The sequence below is a fragment of the Anomaloglossus baeobatrachus genome, chromosome 11 (assembly GCF_048569485.1).
Source record: "Anomaloglossus baeobatrachus isolate aAnoBae1 chromosome 11, aAnoBae1.hap1, whole genome shotgun sequence".
NCBI lineage: Eukaryota > Metazoa > Chordata > Amphibia > Anura > Aromobatidae > Anomaloglossus > Anomaloglossus baeobatrachus.
The window spans coordinates 159,199,880-159,219,446 of NC_134363.1; the positions used below are offsets into that span (position 1 = coordinate 159,199,880).

The 19,567-nt window shown below is 45.8% G+C and overlaps 1 protein-coding gene across 5 annotated transcripts in view; it reads left to right on the plus strand.

Annotated features, from left to right (window-relative positions):
• Positions 1–19,567, plus strand: part of SAMD11 (sterile alpha motif domain containing 11) — a 223,479-nt gene that overhangs the window by 196,200 nt on the left and 7,712 nt on the right. For all 5 annotated transcript variants that reach the window (XM_075328973.1, XM_075328971.1, XM_075328972.1 and 2 more), the window contains exons 9-11: positions 12,072–12,187; positions 13,197–13,275; positions 14,240–14,943. In XM_075328973.1, the coding sequence (XP_075185088.1) occupies positions 12,072–12,187; positions 13,197–13,275; positions 14,240–14,943 (899 nt within the window). The remainder of the gene's footprint in view (positions 1–12,071; positions 12,188–13,196; positions 13,276–14,239; positions 14,944–19,567) is intronic.

Consider the following 19,567-nt stretch of genomic DNA (forward strand, 5'->3'; position numbering starts at 1 on the left):
GATGTGTAGGATCAGCCTCGGCAGTAGGATTGCATTAAGGAAGACCGTGTTGTGGGAACACGAGTGAGCGAAGGGGCTTGCACTTTGGCTAACCCTTCCCATCATGGGGAAAGCTGCAGACACAGACACGCCAGTTGTGGGGATTGCATGGTTCCTGTCCAGCATAACTCCAGGAAAACCTCCCAACCTCTGTGTGGCCTGGACGTCTTCCAGGGAAGTCAGAGGAATAGATGAAGAAAGCATGTTTGGGTGGGGGAAAGAGCCGGAGAGAAGGGAGCAAGTGTGTCTGAGGAGTAAGATCTGGCTCTGACCTGTACTTTCCATCTGGAAGGGAGCGAGACCCTCTCTGTGCTCCAGACTTGGGAGGGGAACGCGATGGTTGTTTATCACCAGATAAAGGATCATTGTCTGCGCCGGGTTGGATCCTCTGCCGTTGATGCTGGCGGAGGACTAGTAAATAGCGACGGATTCCAGTAAGGAGGCGGGAGAGTCCTGGGGCTTTCTATAGGATCAGTGTTTGGCAAACAAAAACTGTGGTTGTTGTTTTTTTTTCTGTCTGGCGTAGACTTGACGGGTGTCATTATCCGGCTCCCGGAGGGGCCTGGTGCCAGACCATTTCACCCCGAGCTAAACAGCGAGACAAACCGAAACTCTTGTGACTGTCTGTCCTAATGCAATTTGCCACGGTATATGGTGAAAAAGATCCTTTACCAAACTCCACGCGGTCTATTACATTATCCAGTACTGGGGAGAATCCAGCCATGTGCCCCACTCCTCAAAATGGGAGTTTTTCCAGAAAATGGTCATAGATGTCCCAATATGATCAGCACCAATTTCCATCTCGATCCCAGCGGCTATTAAAATTGGGGTGGACACGTCCGCTACGTGTCTCCACGTGCTCCGCCATATTGTGGAGCTGCCTGCTATTTCATATTCTGGTTCATAAAAGGAGGGTATAAAAATAGTGTACGCTGCAATTTTTTCCCAATGGCCTCTCTGGATCTTTTTGATCGTCTGTTGTGTGCATTTGCATTAGGCGTCTTTCACACGTCAGTCAAAAACACACGTTTTTCACTGATGCATTAAAGATGCATTTGGCCCTCCGTGTGCCTTGATTTTGGCACACGTGTGCTATCTGTGATAGCACACGGAGATCAGGCACTCCTATACTCACCTTTCTCCGCCGCTGCTCTCCATGGTGCTGATGTCTCCGGCTCTGCTGACTCCGGCCGCCGCTGTCTCTCCTCTTTTGTTACTTCCGGTTCGCGGTGCAGTGAATATTCATGAGCATAATTAGCTGGCCTGGAAGCAGGAGACAGCAGCAACCGGAGACGGTGGGTCTGGAAATAGCCCTTCATGTGCTGTGATTTTGGCACTAGTGTGCTCTCAGTTTACTATCCGTGAAAGCACACGGAGATCAGACACTCCTATACTCCCCTGTACCTGCCGCTCTCTATGGTGCTAATGTCTCCGGCCGCCGCTGTCTTCCCTCTGTTGTTATTTCCGGGTCGCGGTGCAGTGAATATTCATGAGCATAATTAGCCGGCATGGAAGCAGGCGACAGCAGCAGCCGTAGACAGCAGGTCTGGAGACAGCCCTTCGTGGGCCATGATTTTGGCACTCGTGTATTCTCCGTGTGCAATCCGTGATAGCACACGGCGATCAGGCACTTATACTCACCTGCCCACGCTGCTGCTGGAGTGTCCCGCAATGCTGTCTCTGGCCGCTGCCATCTCCCCTCTGCTGTTACTTCTGGGTCGCGCTGCAGTGACTATTCATGAGCATAGTGAGACGGCTTGGAAGCAGGAGACAGCAGCGGCCGGAAACAGGCGAGTATAAAAATAATTTTATTTCAAAGATATGTGTTTTCTCTGGTCCGTGTCCCACGGATCACACCACTGTGACATCAGTGATGCCAGAGAAAAATGGACTTGCCTCCGTGCAGAACACACCGACACGCTTGTGCGACGCACGGAAACACGGTCAGTGAGAAATAACTAATGTGTGAACAGACCCATTGATTTTAATGGGTCTGTGTATGTCGTGATTACGGAACGTATAAAAACTGTAACATACGTACCAGAATCCCTGATATGTGAAGGGGGCCTTAAGTAAATTATTGGTTGATCACAGTGGACCGCTTACTGGTCAACAATCGGCTCATCTGAACAAGCCTCTATTCTCTCATCCGCGATGGGCAGTATTAGATAAAAATAAAAAATAATTGCGTGAATATCTATTTCTTGTATTCATGTACTCTTCTAGAGAGCTGTCAATGATGTAACACGTCGATGCTTTATGGTTCCATTCAACGTCCAATTGCTTGTGAATCTGGACACTAGGTGGCAGTGTTGCACCAGAACTCAAAATGTATTTACTTTTTTTATTTTTTTTCAAAGCAGATGCAGAAAATCAATGTTCAGGATTTATGCAAGTCATGAGCTATATATTATTATTATTATTATTATTATTGTGGAATCTACGTTGTTATCTGTTTGGTTGGAAGAGGTTAAAATAAAAATGAAGCCGGCTAGCCTGGAGCACATAGCTGGAGCTGACAGATTCTCACCCCCTCTTCCTCTATCCCCAGTTCCCTCCCTCAGGCAGGGTGCGTGAGTGGAAGGTAGATTTATGGCAGCCGGAGATGGAGGGAATTGCGAGAGGTTGGAGAAGGCTTGGCTTGGGGTTAAGATTCCTTCCCATCTTCCTGTGTGGGAACTCCAGGGGAGGATAAATGCCAGGCACAGTCATCGGATCCCGGGAAGTATTATCGCCAGCTCATATATCCAGCGTGTATGATATTCTGTGGGTGCAGCGGGTATAGGATCGGGATCAGACGAGCCGGCCTCATTAGGAGGCATCCGGTAATTGCTAATTCCATTAGTGCCGGACTACAGAGCTGCAAATATAGTGGATATAGAGGAATGTATAAAAGCTAGAATATGCAATCACCAGGAAATATTAACCCACCCAACCCAGCTTTCCAAAAATCCTGAGTGGCAACACTTGCTTCCCTGACCCCCATATCCTATGCATCACTGAATCCGGAATCCGGTAAGGCTCGATGGCAACCTCAGTGGGAGATATAATGTCACCCAGCTTTCCCAGAAACAGAAGACACCATGACTGCAAATGGTCAGACGCAATATGGTTCATATGATTTGAGTTGGGTAAAGATAAACATTTGCCAGGCACAAACTACCTAAATCTCAACTTAAAATGCACTAAATTCTTTAAAATTACTTGTATATAAAGCATGAGGCCAGGGCTGTACAAGTGTATATTATTGCTAGAAACAGCGCCACTTTTGTTGGTAGGATAGATTTGGTATTGCAAACCTGAGCTCTATTAAAAACAAGAGTGATGCTGGGAAAAACGGAGACTTGTACAGACCCTTTAATAATGATTGATGGTGTAATGAATAGATCAGAAATTGTGATGAGTGAGCACTACCATGCTCAGGCGCACTGTACTCCTAACTAGAGATGAGCGAGCACTACTATGCTTGTATTGAGCAATTGGGCGGGACTCGAATACTCAAGCATTTTTCCAGATGATTTTCCCATTGACTTCCATTATACTTGGTTACTTGAGTCACACCCAACTGCTCATTACAAGCATGGTAGTGCTCGCTCATCACTAGTTACCAGTACCGAGAACCTGAGCATGGCAGTGCCCGCTCATCACTAGTTACCAGTACCGAGAACCTGAGCATGGTAGTGCCCTCTCATCACTAGTTACCAGTACCGAGAACCTGAGCATGGTAGTGCCCTCTCATCACTAGTTACCAGTACTGAGAACCTGAGCATGGTAGTGCCCTCTCATCACTAGTTACCAGTACCGAGAACCTGAGCATGGTAGTGCCCGCTCATCACTAGTTACCTTAACTGAGCACCTGAGCATGGTAGTGCTCGCTCATCACTAGTTACGAGTACCGAGCACCCGAGCATGGTAGTGCCCGCTCATCACTAGTTACGAGTACCGAGCACCCGAGCATGGTAGTGCCCGCTCATCACTAGTTACGAGTACCGAGCATGGTAGTGCCCGCTCATCACTAGTTATGAGTACAGAGTACCCGAGGATGGTAGTGCGCACTTACCACTAGTTACGAGCACTTGAGCATGGTAGTGCTCGCTCATAAATAAATTATGCCTTTTCTAGTTTATTTACCAAGATAAGCTAGAACACTGCCCCCGAAGGCCAGCCAGAGTAGTGCAATACTTATTTGTTGCATCAAGAGTGAAGGAAAGTGTCACATTACCCTACACTGTCCATAATTATTAGGATGGGAAAATAGGTTTGTTTTTTTTTCTCCCTACATTGGATGCCAGAATCAATCTAGAGACAAGATGGGGTTAAAAAAAAGGGGCAGTGGCTCGTTTTAACCGTATAATGTGCAACCCTGTAATGACTTTAACTATTGATTATTTGAAGGCCATTAGCGCTTATTGTTAAAGAAAAGTCAATACTTTTAAAGCCTCGCGAACCATTTGTCTCCTGTTAAAGGACATATCAAATTTAGCAGCGTGCAGCGTAAATCCCTTAATGCCGAGCATGGCTGCAGGAGCAGAAAGAGGAGAAACAGACACAGGATCCGAGGGCTGGAGATCAGCCATTCCAGTGTCAGAACCAAATCCGGTATGGAGCCCCTCGGCTTCCCGAGCTGATCTGCCATCTCCGCTGAAACCTATTTCACACTCCGGCATTAAACAGAAAAGCCGTCGTCTGTGAAAAACGTATCTGCATCATATTACTATAGGCACAGGGGGTGTTAAAGGGACACTAAACTGTTCTCTGTTATCAGCCTTGCAGACCGGGGAGTGGCAGACTTTAATATTCATTAATGGTTTGTACTAGTGCTGCTCACTGGCAAGGCTAGATATCTGCACGGATAGCAGGCATTGTGCAAAAACAGTGCCACATCCATCCACAGGTTGTGTGTGGTATTGCAGCTCGTTCCTTTTTACCACCTGCAATACCCGATGCAACCTATAGACAAAGTGGCGCTGTTTATAGAAGAAGACTGCCATTTTTATATGTGTGTGCGTGATATATACTGTATATGTATGTGTATATATATGTATATGTATGTGTGTATATATGTGTATATATATATGTGTATAGATATAGATATATATATATATAATATCTAATATATTTGGACGGCCTGTTTAATATAAACATGAGAGGACAACAGAGTTTTGTGGTGAAAAAGTTTAAAAGGTAATTTTATTGGGACAAATATTAAAAGATAAATGCAATTTTACGTTCCACAAGACACAACAATAAATACATGTATAAATAAGAAGTTAATTATATAAATGAGGTAGTACGGTGGGTAGGCAATCGGTGGTGGCCGGATGTACACCCTATCCCTTAGTAACCTATGAGCAATCACCGGGTAAATAACCACCATCAGAGAAAGGTTTAGAAGCAATGGGATATACCTAGGCGCCGGTACACACAGCCCGCCGGTAGAAGAGTACCCATGAATAAGCGACCATAATTCTTTGCGAAATGTACGTCGGGTCCTCCATGCGGAGCTCCTCGTGTATCGGCGCCTAGGTATATCCCATTGCTTCTAAACCTTTCTCTGATGGTGGTTATTTACCCGGTGATTGCTCATAGGTTACTAAGGGATAGGGTGTACATCCGGCCACCACCGATTGCCTACCCACCGTACTACCTTATCTATATAATTAACTTCTTATTTATACATGTATTTATTGTTGTGTCTTGTGGAAATGTAAAATTGCATTTATCTTTTAATATTTGTCCCAATAAAATTACCTTTTAAACTTTTTCACCACAAATCTCCGTTGTCCTCTCATGTTTCTATGAATTCTGGAGTGGTATGGGTTCAACGCCCTTTATTACATTGTGGTTGACCCTGTATTGTTGTTAAAAAAAAAAATGTGCCGCAGGTTTCTTTGCTTAGTATTGGCCTGTTTTAATATGTGGATGTCCAAAGATGTCCGCCCCAAATTCCCAAAACATTACAGATGTCCATTGGGAAGGCAGAGAAGGTAGTCCAGGACTTGCCCATCCTAATAATGGCGTCTATGGGAGCCAATCTTTCCGCTCACATCTTAGGGCCCAATATACATTGCAATGAGGAACATGGAAGCATTTACGTATATTAGTGTGTATGATTTCGTCTAGTGCGGACCCCCGCCGTTTTTTATGGAGACTTGCCAGTCACCATGGACACCGGAAAAACAATATGGCTACCATGGAAACAGGAATAAACAATATGGCTGCCAATGTCCCCCCTCAGGGGCTGCAGCTCGGCTGTGCCCCTGTGGAATAGTGATCCCCTGCCGCCATATTGCTCTCTACCTGGTAACCGGTATGACTAAGCAGTGGCGGAGCAGACATTTTACCAGTCTGACAGGAGAGGACGGCTGAGGGTCACGTCTGTCCTGGTGATCTAGGGGGAAACGCTCATTAATAATAGATGGGGGTGTAATGTGGAGATGTTTATTTATGGTAATTTATGCAATAATTCTATTTCCTACAGTCCTTGGTTGTAAAGAGGACAATAATGAGTCAGCCATTACTCATTCAGTGAGTGACAGAGGGGGCTGCGTGCCGCCATAATTACGGAAATAGCGGGAAGTATGTAAACACTGCCTGTAAATACTGTGCTGTGACCGCTGCCCTCAGAACTCACCGCCCCTTCCCCAGGGGGGGTCTATCAGGGACTGTTTCTATGACAACAGTGCAGACAGACCGGAGAGGGGTTGAGAGAGCGGTATAATGTCCATTAACGAATGTGAGGTGTCTTGAGTGTGCAAGAATGACCCGTGTGTGTGCAGAGAGCGCAGGGTCGGCCATTCACTTCCACACAGTGCCCATAACTTGCGGCCCCAGTGAGAGATTTACAACATGAGTGGTGCCGTCTCTGTCGCCATGGCGCAAATGTGACCAATCGATAATAATTAAGGCAAGGGTGGGAACGCCGGTCATAAACCCCTGTGGAAAGTCTCAGGCCCGTGGGACATTAAGCTTTCCAGTGATCGTGTCTTCATTAATCAAGGTGATAAACCAAATTGGCATCCAAAATTTGTGGCAGGGAGGTTTTATTAAAGGGAATCGGTCAGCAGATTCTTGGTTCTCCACCTGAGAGCAGCATAATGTAGAGACAAGAGACCCCGATTCCAGGGATGTCACTTACTGAGCTGATTGCTGTCAGTGTTTTCTCTGCTACAGATGTGGCAGTTATACAGAGCTCATGAATATGCTGGACTATCTGCAGCACGCCAAGTAGTCCTGTAATGATAATCTACTGCTGATTAATCAGTGATTTTATCAAAACTACACAAAACAGAGCAGTAAGTGACACATCGCTGTAATCAGGATCTCTGCCCCTACATTATGCTGATCTCAGATTAGGTGGTAAAAACCTGGTGACAGACTCCCTTTAAGGAAAAAGAGGCAATCGGGGCAAATCGATTCACAGGCGGTGGTCAGTATGGACATTTGTGGGACCCCTGTAAACCACCTCTCGGCATCTGCGGCTCTACTTTTGAAGTCATGTACAACATCATTGTTGCTGTGACGTCGCAAGAGGCCGGACAATCAGAAGAGCAGGTGGGAGGTGCACGGGCTGTCTGTCCAGCAGACACAGAAAACTGATCAGGTCCCACGAGACAATTTGTGCACTCTAGTGACCATACTAGCTTTTTTTTCTAATTTTTTTTTTATGGTGGAGGCCTTCTTACTTGAGTCGCTAACATCATCCAGAGCTGTGCTTTACAGCAGCCACAGGACAGAATAGACTGGAGATGTTCATTGACTTCTGTGATCTGTGCACGAAGGAGGAGGTGAGCTGTGACAGGAGAGGAGGTGAGCTGTGACATCACCTAAGGTGACTGATGGCTCATTGTGATCCTGCCTGTGATGATAGAGATGTGATCTCTACAAAACAGGTAATATTGCGCTTAGTGGTCAGTATAAACATTTGCAAGATATCAGTATTGTAAGACGTTTTGTTGAATTTTTTTTTTTTCACTCCATTTTGTGTGCATGATTATGGTGGAGGCCTTCTTACTCGAGTCGCTAACATCATCCAGAGCTGTTCTTTACAGCAGCAACAGGACAGAATAGACTAGAGATGTTCATTGACTTCTATAGTGTAGGCCTGCTCTGTGATCTGTGCAGGGAGGAGGAGGAGGTGAGCTGTGACATCACCTAAGGTGATTGATGGCTCATTGTGATCCTGCCTGTGATGATAGAGATGTGATCTCTACATAACAGGTAACATTGAGCTTAGTGGTCAGTATAAAAATTTGCAAGATTTCAGGATTGTAAGACCTTTTGTGTAAATTGTAATGAAATGACGGCGCGGCTCCCTTCACAAAATGCCCTTTATTTGTGCTCTGAACATCCCGTACTTGAGATTTTCTGCTGCATTGATGAGAATGGGCGCTGGAAGGTTCTCGTCAATGAAAGCTGTGTAGTAGGCGAGCGAGCCGCGAGATGGTTAAATGCTGCCTGATTTCCCACATTGCATCCTATATAAAAGCCGCCTCACGTCTGGCAGCCTCGTCTCCCCATGATTACAGCTAATTACATCGACCGGACACCTCCTCGCCCCCGCCATGCAGCTTTAATTGACCGTTATTCATCTGCAGGCTGTCCGGGTGGCAGAGCACTTGGCAGCCCAGCGACAGAGGCCTCGGCTAATTGTCGGGCCTGGGGGATTAGGCCAGGTGATTACACACTTCACGGTGTAATTACATAAGCATCGCTTGGCTGCTGCCCCGGCTCGGAGCCGAAGGTCACTTTCTGCGTTACCTGAGATTAATTGGAGCTGCCAGTAGAGTGCGAGGAGCTGGCGGAGCGCTGATACGATTAGCAGGACGTTTCAGCAGCGAGGAATCGATGGCCGCTCTTCCCAGACAACGCGAGCGGTGCAATTAGTTTAGTGCTGAGTGAGGGGAGCGCTGGGGGGAGGTAATAATATGTGGGGGCTTGTCGGCGGAAATAGGCTGGGGGTCAGCCGCAGCTTACTAACTGCGGAAATATCGGTATATTGTATAGATTGACGACCAAACTTTTTTTTCCTGGCAATTTATTCCCTCCGTCATGTACCTACGGAGACTTTAGTCCACTGTATTCCGGCCTTTGGTGTTGTGCTACGTTCTACTATTGCACTTATTAGCACCTATGGAGCATGATGGCGGATATGGATTTTGCAGAAGTAGCTAATTTGGTAGAAATAGTTCTTAGGCGGCTGGATAAGGTTTTGGGGCCAATGCTACATAGGTTCATTGCCTAGAGGCGGATACGGTGGATGTCAGCAGAAATAGGCTGGGGGGCAGCCGTAGCTTACTAACTGCGGAAATATCGGTATATTGTATAAATTGACGACCAAACTTTTTTTTTTTCCTGGCAATTTATTCCCTCTGTCATGTATCTACGGAGACTTTAGTCCATTGTATTCTGGCGTTTGGAGCTGTGCTGTGGTCTACTATGGCACTTATTATTGATTACGGAGACTTTAGTCCACTGTATTCCAGTCTTTGGTGTTGAGCTGTGGTCTACTATGGCACTTCTTATTGCCAACGAAGACTTTAGTTCACTGTATTCTGGCCTTTGGAGCTGTGCTGTGGTCTACTATGGCACTTATTATCGCTTACAGAGACTTTAGTCCACTGTATTCTGGCCTTTGGTGTTATGCTACGGTCTACTATGGCACTTATTAGCACATATGGAGCATGATGGCAAATATGGATTTTGCAGAAGTAGCTAATTTGGTAGAAATAGTTCTTAGGCGGCTGCATAAGGTTTTGGGGCCAATGCTACATAGGTTCATTGCCTGGAGGCGGATACGGTGGATGTCAGCAAAAATAGGCTGTGGGTCAGCCGTAGCTTACTAACTGCGGAAATATCAGTATAGTGTATAAATTGACGACCAAACTTTTTTTTCCTGGCAATTTATTCCCTCTGTCATGTATCTACGGAGACTTTAGTCCATTGTATTCTGGCGTTTGGAGCTGTGCTGTGGTCTACTATGGCACTTATTATTGATTACGGAGACTTTAGTCCACTGTATTCCAGTCTTTGGTGTTGAGCTGTGGTCTACTATGGCACTTCTTATTGCCAACGAAGACTTTAGTTCACTGTATTCTGGCCTTTGGAGCTGTGCTGTGGTCTACTATGGCACTTATTATCGCTTACAGAGACTTTAGTCCACTGTATTCTGGCCTTTGGTGTTATGCTACGGTCTACTATGGCACTTATTAGCACATATGGAGCATGATGGCAAATATGGATTTTGCAGAAGTAGCTAATTTGGTAGAAATAGTTCTTAGGCGGCTGCATAAGGTTTTGGGGCCAATGCTACATAGGTTCATTGCCTGGAGGCGGATACGGTGGATGTCAGCAAAAATAGGCTGTGGGTCAGCCGTAGCTTACTAACTGCGGAAATATCAGTATAGTGTATAAATTGACGACCAAACTTTTTTTTCCTGGCAATTTATTCCCTCTGTCATGTATCTACGGAGACTTTAGTCCATTGTATTCCGGCATTTGGAGCTGTGCTGTGGTCTACTATGGCACTTATTATCGCCTGCGTAGACTTTAGTCCACTGTACTCCAGCCTATGGTGTTGTCCTGTGGTCTACTATGGCACTTTATTATCACTTACGGAGACTTTAGTCCACTGAATTCTGGACTTTGGAACTGTGCTGTGGTCTACTATGGCACTTATTATCGCCTAGGGAAGCTTTAGTCCACTGAATTCTGGACTTTGGAGCTGTGCTGTGGTCTACTATGGCACTTATTATCGCCTAGGGAAGCTTTAGTCATCTGTATTCCGGCCTTTGGTGTTGTGCTCTTGTCTACTGTGTCACTTATTAGCACCTATAGCGGATACGGATTTTGCAGAAGTAGCTAATTTGGTAGAAACTGTTCTTAGGCAGCTGGATAAGATTTTGGGGCCAATGCTATATAGGTTCATTGCCTGGAGGCAGATTCGGTGCCACTAGACTGATTTTGCAGAAATTACTAATTTTGGAGAAATTGTTTTTAGGCAGCTGGATAAGGTTACGGGGCCAACGCTTCATCGGTTCATTGCCTGGATGAACATTTGGGAAGGGTACTTTTGGCAAACAATGGATGTTGCCAGCTGGACCGTGGCATTAGACGACGGCATTAACAAGCCCCCTCCTCTGTAATTAGTTTTTTTTTTTTTTGTGGAACGGTGGGGGGGGAAACATGAGAAGGGGGAACTGGGACGTTCTCCCTTAATATTTAGTGATGAGAAGATGGAGACGTTACCCGATACTCCAGTGTGACGGCACTGGTTATTGTCGGGGAAGAAGGACAGAAATGGAGAGGAATAAGCTCTTTGAATTGGGTCCCCTCCAAGATTAAAGAGGTTAATCTTAATGATGGTGGGTGGTGAGAGACCCATCTATCTCTGGCAGCTCAGAGTCATTAATGTTTTATTGCCTTATTACATTGCCAATGTGACTGTGTCGCCATGCCGGCGCTCTCCTGTCTCCGTGTGAATTATGGGCGCAGTACCCAGATGTTGGAATAAGCTGCTCAGCTGTAAGAAATGTTTGGCTACTGGAGTATCGCTAATGTCTGATCATTCCCGGCACCATCCGTCTTAGCCATGTCCTGAATACATTAGACCTCCACGTTGGGGGGGGGGGGGGTGCAATAACTTTTACCGAACTCCGCTCTTAAACTTTTTGTGCAGAAATTCATCCAAAATCCCGGTGCACCTGGCATGGACCTAGCGCAAGAAAATGACTTCCATTAAAATCTTCTAGCGATTTACTGACACAATTATCAAAGTTATTACTTTCCAGTTATAATTGATATTGATGTTACCGTCAAGCTTGATTATGGAAAGACAAATACTTGATTCCATTTACTGGTATAATGGCCGTCTGTTCTGCCGGTATCGGTTTATTAAAATTCTAATGGCTCATAATGGTGTGAAAATATCCCCCGCTTTTTTTTCTTTTCGACTCTCTTTGCCTGTATTCATTATGTATGAATATATCACGAGAACTATTTAATAAAAATGGACTTTTTAATTTATTTTCTAGGGAGATCGCTCACCCGCCGCCTCTGCTGTCGCCACAAAACGCCCCTCATATCGCCTTGGGACCACATTTGAGACCGCCGTTTCTTGGGGTGCCATCCGCATTATGCCAGAGTCCGGGTATGTAGCGCCATTTTTAATTTAGATGTCTAGAATTTGGGCTTCACGTTTGTACTCCATTTTTTACGGAAATCCATATACTGTATTTTTCGGTTTATGAGACGCACCCCAAATTTAGAGGAAACTAGGAAAAAATAATTTTTAATGTTAAAATGAGGGTCCATCTTATAATCCTAGTGCGTCTTAATCCTAATGCTCACCAGGGGGGATTGGCGGTGGTGGAGCGGCTCAGGATGGTCACAGGAGGTTGGGTAGGCGATGCTGCGGGATCGGAGGACAGGGTGGTGCGGCTCAGGAGGGTCGGCGATACTGCGGCTTGGGGGTGAAGCGGCGGGCGCAACTGAATCTCCCGGATATGGCTTACCAGGGCGACGGTGATTGAGCGTGATCATAGGAGGCTTTCAGGAGTGTCACGGCGGGAACCATTGATCTGCAGGCGGGCGGTCTGCGGAGGTGTCACTGCACGGGGTGTCTTGGCGACGGGTAAATTGATCTGTAGGCGGGCGAATTACGAGGGTCTCTTGGCAGCAGGTGCACTGAGCTGAATGTCGGCTCCATTGAATCGCCTACTTTTGACTAGGACTTAAAGAAAATGGCCACAGACGTGGTGCGTGCGCATGTAGGACTTTGCAGCCATGTTCCTGAAGTCCATCGTGTCAATCTGCTCCTGCGCCGCCTCCACGGCCATTTTCTTGAAGGTTATCTCGTCAACCGCGGGCGATTCAATTGAGCCGACAGCTGCTGCCGCCGAGACACCTTCACAGCCCACCCGCAGATTAATGCACCTGCCGTCGAGACAACCTCGCAGCCCGCCCATCCGCCGCGACACCCCTGAGTGCGTCCTATGACCCCGCTCGACCACCGCCGCCCCGGTAAGCCATATCAGTTTTGTAAGACGCACCCTCATTTTACCCCCAGTTTTTTTTTTTTTTTAAAAGTGCGTCTTACAGAGCGGAAAAAAACGGTATTTAGGAGTTTATATTGACCGAATACTTTATTATTTCCGCAGGTTATGGTTTTTTGCAACCGGCCCAAGCTGAAATGTTTGCACGGCAGCAGGAAATTCTACGGAAGCAGAACCTGGCCAGGTGACTATACGGTTTCCTTCTATACAAAAGACCTGACATCATCTAACCGCCACATTTTATTGAACCTTTTAGAACATGGGTCCCCAATTCCAGTCCTCAAGGGCCGCCAACAGTGCATGTTTTCAGGATTTCCTTAGTGTTGCACATGTGATAATTTAATCACCTGCACAGTTGATGATTCCAACACCCATGCAATGCTAAGGAAATCCTGAAAACATGCGCTGTTGGTGGCCCTTGAGGACTGGAGTTGGGGAACCCTGTTTTAGAAGATTCTTGGTGAAACTCTTACCCGGTGAATGCCAAGTGTCCTTATGACTGGTATACGCCAGGAATACTTTTTGGTTTTTCAGGGTTGCCATCTTGATTTTTTTTTGATAAGTTGTCCAAAAATTAAATGGACCGTTAACATTTTTACCGACATCTTGTAAAACCATAATAAATAATTTAGATTCTATTTGCTGTAGGTCTATAGCCAATAATTCTGATATGGAGACCTAAGCTGCAATCACTGATGATCATTAAAGTCTTCAAAGTCACAGAAATGTTATTTTTTTTTTAAGGATGGGGGAAAAGTGAGCTTTTTTTTGGACTACCTAGGAATTTTTGGACAGTTGGCAAACTTGACAAATACTCCAGTCCCTTTAGTAAGAGTTGCGGCATAAGGAACGCCACCACTTGTCATGAATTTATCGAGCTCTGGTTGCCAGGTCCTGACCACTTTATCAGAGCTGAGCAAAGATAGTGTAAAAAGCTTTAGTAAAAAAAAAACTGTGGTTGCTCAAAAATTTTGCAACATTTTTCGGGGGGGCCATTATTTTGCTTTTGGGCGTTTTTTAGGCTTCTTATCACTTTAGTGACCATTTCTACCTGCAAGACATTGCAACCACACAGAAAAAGAGGTGTTATGTGAAATTTTATTTATTTTTTATTTAATTTAACTTGTGGTTTTTTTTATCTCCCAAAGACTTGAAATGTCGGCAGAAATCATACGCCAAAAGGAGCTGGAGAATCTACACAGACAGAGGCTTCTAGCTGGTGATCCACTGACTCTTCACCCGGGTTTACCCCCCGACCACCCGGCACTGCGCAACATGCATGAGCTCCCCGAAGGCCACCCTTTAAGAGAGGAACTTTCCAGAAGGAACGCCATGCTTGTCTTAAGGCACAATAACACCCCATTGCTCTCTCTGAATCATCAGGGGGTCCCTAGCGTGCCTCCTCCAAAGGAATCCCAAAGCGCAAGGAGGACAAGTCGAAAATCTGCTCATCACCGGATGGAACCCCAAGGAGCCCACGGCGAAACAAAGGAACTCTTGGAACAACGTATAAGAGAGGGGGTATCTGACGGAAACGATGAGGAGATGAAAGATTCCGAGAGCGAAGCGGAGGAGAAGACAGACAGTCTGAGAGCTGAACGCGGTGCCTCATCCTCATCCCATGAACTGCAAGAGGGTAAAGATCCTCTCAAGGGAGGAGAGTCTCTAAAAGAGTCAAGTGACTCGCACAGCCACCAAAGCCTGTCATGTGCTCCATCAGAGTCACCGACTCATCTTCTGGGACCAGTAATCAGCAAAGGAGATGCTAAATATTTGCCCTCCAGCTCAGTGCCTCCACCTCAGCCACTTCCCTTTGGCTTCCCCTATGCGGTCAACCCTTATTTCCACACAGGTAGGTAATACCGCCACAGCTTTACACTACCGTATGATGATGCAATTATTTGCTTTTTACAATCCCTTTCCACTGAAATTAAGCTGACAAGGGGGGTATCCTTCAGATGATATCCCCCCCCCAACAGCTGTTGGCATTTGATCAATTACTCTTCAGCGCCACCACAGGAGAAATGAAGTATTACATTGGAGTTAAGAAACTTATCCATATGTTGCATGGACACGCCGGGTTTGCCAATATTTGGGAGCCGGTCTATAGCTGCTCCACTTATTAGATGATGACCCCCCAATTAAGGAATAAGATTTCTTAAACCGCACAATCCCTTTAACTATTCCAGTATAGGAATAAGTGTCAAAAATCGTATAAAACGCAGATCCAATATCGGACACATACTCTCCTCTCTCCTATGGAGTGGAGCGGCGGGCAGCGGGAATGGATTGTGTATAATGAAACCTATTTGCAGAGCAGTGAATGGGTTAATATCTGTATCGACAGATCCCCTGTACTGTGTACGGGGACCCCGCATTCCCTCCACCTTTCCTCCCCTCTTCGTCTGTCCAGGCTCGTGCCGGCTGTAATTGAGTGAGACAGCTGTGCCGGGACTGGATTTAGCAATATTGATTTTGCAATACATTAGGAGAATGGAATTCCTATCACTGCTCCAAAGGCTTCCTGTTAAAGCAACACCTCCCCCCCCCCCCCCCCCCCCCCCCCCCCCCTCCGCTGGTCCTCATCCGCCCCAACACCCTCATCCCACATCTCCCATCAAAGCTGGAGCATCTTGAATGGAAAACGGACCGTGGCGAAGGTTTTACCCTGTGCGGTTTCTCTTAAAAACCCTTTATCTGGATGCACTGTGCCGAAACGGTTATGTCATATTGTTACAGTATACATCATATGTGCAGGCTTTGATCCACCTTTTGTAATATTTTATCCATTACCGGCCACTAGGGGTGCTATAGCACCAGCAAGTCTATAAAGCCAATGCCGCTGGTATATAGCGCCCCTAGTGGTCGGAAGAACAAAATATTGACCTCCAGGAAGTGATATTTTTCGTCTTTTTTTTTTTTTTATTTATTTTTTTGTAAAATAGGGTCTTTGGGGTAAAAGCTAAACTGTAACTGTACTTAAATAAAAAAAAAAAAACTTTTAAAAACTTTTGATGAAGTTTTGAGCAGCTGACACTGACCATTTACTAAATTAGCGGGGCAAAAGCCGATCACTGCCCTCCTCCAAGACAGGACACCGAATCCGTAGTGAGTCCATGGGGTCAGTTTTCGGCATATCTGCCCCTTTAGTTTTAGCAATTAATTGGGGTCTCGGCACTAAACTGATGAGGCAAATTACTATCTCCCCCCCCCAAAAAAAAAAAAAAAAATAAATTTCAATTTAATTCCATATTTCAATACTAGCTTTATGGTTTGTGCATAGGGGACACCAATGACTGGGGTTGATGGCTTTGTTCTACGTATATAAAATGTCAAGTGACTCTTGCAAGTGATCGAGCAGCAACCTCCGACTTTACGCTCCACCTATTTCAGAGGTTATATATATATATATATATATATATATATATATATATATATATAATATATATATATATAGCTATTTTTTATGCCTATATTGCAGTCGGTGCTACAAATCGCCTGCATGGAGGGAAGCAATAAAATTCTGCCTGCAGCTACCGCTAGGGGGCGCTTATTGCATACAACACATATATTGAACTCCATAATTATCCTGTATACAGTAAGCGCCCCCTAGTGGCGACTGCAGCCCAAATGTACCTTTATAACTTATCAAAATTGCAAATCCTTACCATTTTTTATAAAGGTCAATTGGCACAGACTGTTAGACCTAAATTTGACATGAATATTTGTTTGCTCTTTGTATGACACACTTATATAAAAAAAAAATTATAAATTGTGAAAATATAACAGTTAGGAACCTAAAGACCCACATCACAGCTCTCCAGCTGTTTCTATACTACAACTCCACCATGCACTGACATCCACAGAGTATACTGAGGGTTGTACTCTTACACCATATAGAGACCAGGGAAATCCTTGATTGACAACAGTGATTTGGACGAGCTTAGAACTGCAATGGTAAAAAAAAAAGAGTCCTTTTATAAAAAGTTGAAATCTTTATAAAAAAAAAAAAATCCCCCCCATGACTTTATTTTAAAGAGTAGATATAAATATTAATCAGTATTTGGTCTATACATTTCCCATGTGGGGGGAAGGTGATTGCTGCTAGGATTAATATCTATTAGGTTTTTGCTGAGTTTGGGAGTGATTGTAACTAGTGATGAGTGAGCACTACCATGCTCGGGTGCTCTGTACTGGTAACAAGTGATGAGTGAGCACTACCATGCTCGGGTGCTCAGTACTCGTAACTAGTGATGAGCGGGCACTACCATGCTCACGTGCTCAGTACTCGTAACTAGTGATGAGCGGGCACTACCATGCTCGGGTGCTCAGTACTGGTAACTAGTGATGAGCGGGCACTACCATGCTCACGTGCTCAGTACTCGTAACTAGTGATGAGCGGGCACTACCATGCTCGGGTGCTCAGTACTCGTAACTAGTGATGAGTGAGCACTACCATGCTCGGGTGCTCAGTACTCGTAACTAGTGATGAGCGGGCACTACCATGCTCGGGGGCTCAGTACTCGTAACCAGCAGTTGGATGCTCGGATGGGCGGAACTTGTGTACCAATGGGGAACTTTAGTAATTTTCCAGAAAAATGCTGGCGTTTCCTGTTGACATCTATTAGAGTAGAGCTCGTCAAAGCATTCAACTGCTCATCACTAGTTCCGAGTATCGAGCACTGTAGTGCCCGCTCATTATCAGTTAAGAGTACGGAGAATCCGAGCATGGTAGTGCCTGCTCATCACTAGTTACGAGTACCGAGCACCTGAGCATGGTAGTGCCCACTCATCACTAGTTACGAGTATCGAGCACCTGAGCATGGTAGTGCTCGCTCATCACTAGTTACAAGCACTGAGCACCCGAGCATGGTAGTGCCCGCTCATCACTAGTTACGAGTACAGAGCACTCGAGCATGGTAGTGCCCGCTCATCACTAGTTACGAGTACTGAGCACCTGAGCATGGTAGTGCCCGCTCATCACTAGTTACGAGTACTGAGCACTCGAGCATGGTAGTGCCCCGCTCATCACTAGTTACGAGTACCGAGCACCTGAGCATAGTAGTGCTCGCTCATCACTAGTTACGAGTACTGAGCACCTGAGCATGGTAGTGCCCGCTCATCACTAGTTACGAGTACAGAGCACCCGAGCATGGTAGTGCTCGCTCATCACTAGTTATGAGTACCGAGCAGCCGAGCATGGTAGTGCCCGCTCATCACTAGTTACGAGTACTGAGCACCCGAGCATGGTAGTGCCCGCTCATCACTAGTTACGAGTACTGAGCAGCCGAGCATGGTAGTGCCCGCTCATCACTAGTTACGAGTACTGAGCACCCGAGCATGGTAGTGCCCGCTCATCACTAGTTACGAGTACTGAGCACCCGAGCATGGTAGTGCCTGCTCATCACTAGTTACGAGTACTAAGCACCTGAGCATGGTATTGCCCGCTCATCACTAGTTACGAGTACTGAGCACCCGAGCATGGTAGTGCCCGCTCATCACTTCTTGCCATCTCTAGTCTCAGGATGACGTTTTCTGTTCCTTAATTTCCACATGTGTGTTGCTACAGTCTTGAAAGGGTTACAGGATGATGGAAGCTGCCAGCTCCGTCGTGAGTTTAGAGACCCTGTGAGCCCTATAAATTTGGGGCCGGGGCAGGCGGTGCAGCTGTGCATCCTGTCACTGTGCTGTAATACTCCGCTGACCTCTACGCTCCATGTATCTGCACGCCTCTGAGATGTGAGGCGAGGGCAGGGATGGTTGATCAGTGCCAGTCCCGGCCCCCGTCCTGTCTGCCTCCAACTCTCTGTGACTGACCTTGTCTTCCCTCTAGTGTGTGAGATATGGGACTGCCAGAAGCCACCCCGGGGACCGCTCAGGAAGCTAAAATCCTTTCCATCGATCCCTGGCCCCGAGCACAATTAACGCAACCTGGCAGGAGCTGCGCTCACCACAAACCCTGCCTTCCTCTCCTGGCAGAGACCAGGGGGTTATATACACAGCCTGTGAACACCGTGTACGGGGATGTACTAAAATATTATAATTTATGCAGCGTTATATTCCGCAGTCAGAAAAGCGATTTTATAACATGTTCCCACGTAGCATAAATGCTGCATTGATTTATGCAGAAAATTGCCTGCGTTTAACAGTCAAAGCAAAGTGGATGTGATTCCCTGAAAGCTTATGTCCACCGTGCATTGGAAAACGCTGTGGAACGCTTAAAAACCTGCAACAAAAATACATCAAACATCAAATATAGGAAATGTCATAAGAATGATAGCAAAAACAACAATACCTCAAAGATTATTTACATATTTTGGGGTGGACATTTGAAGAAAAAAAAATGCAACAGAAATGCTGTGTGAACACGGCCTTAGTATGCATACTGGAGAAGCAGAGCTGTAGGTTATGTGATACAGCACACCTTATTACTTAACTATTGACCGCATGTAAATTTAGTGCAAATTCAAGTATTA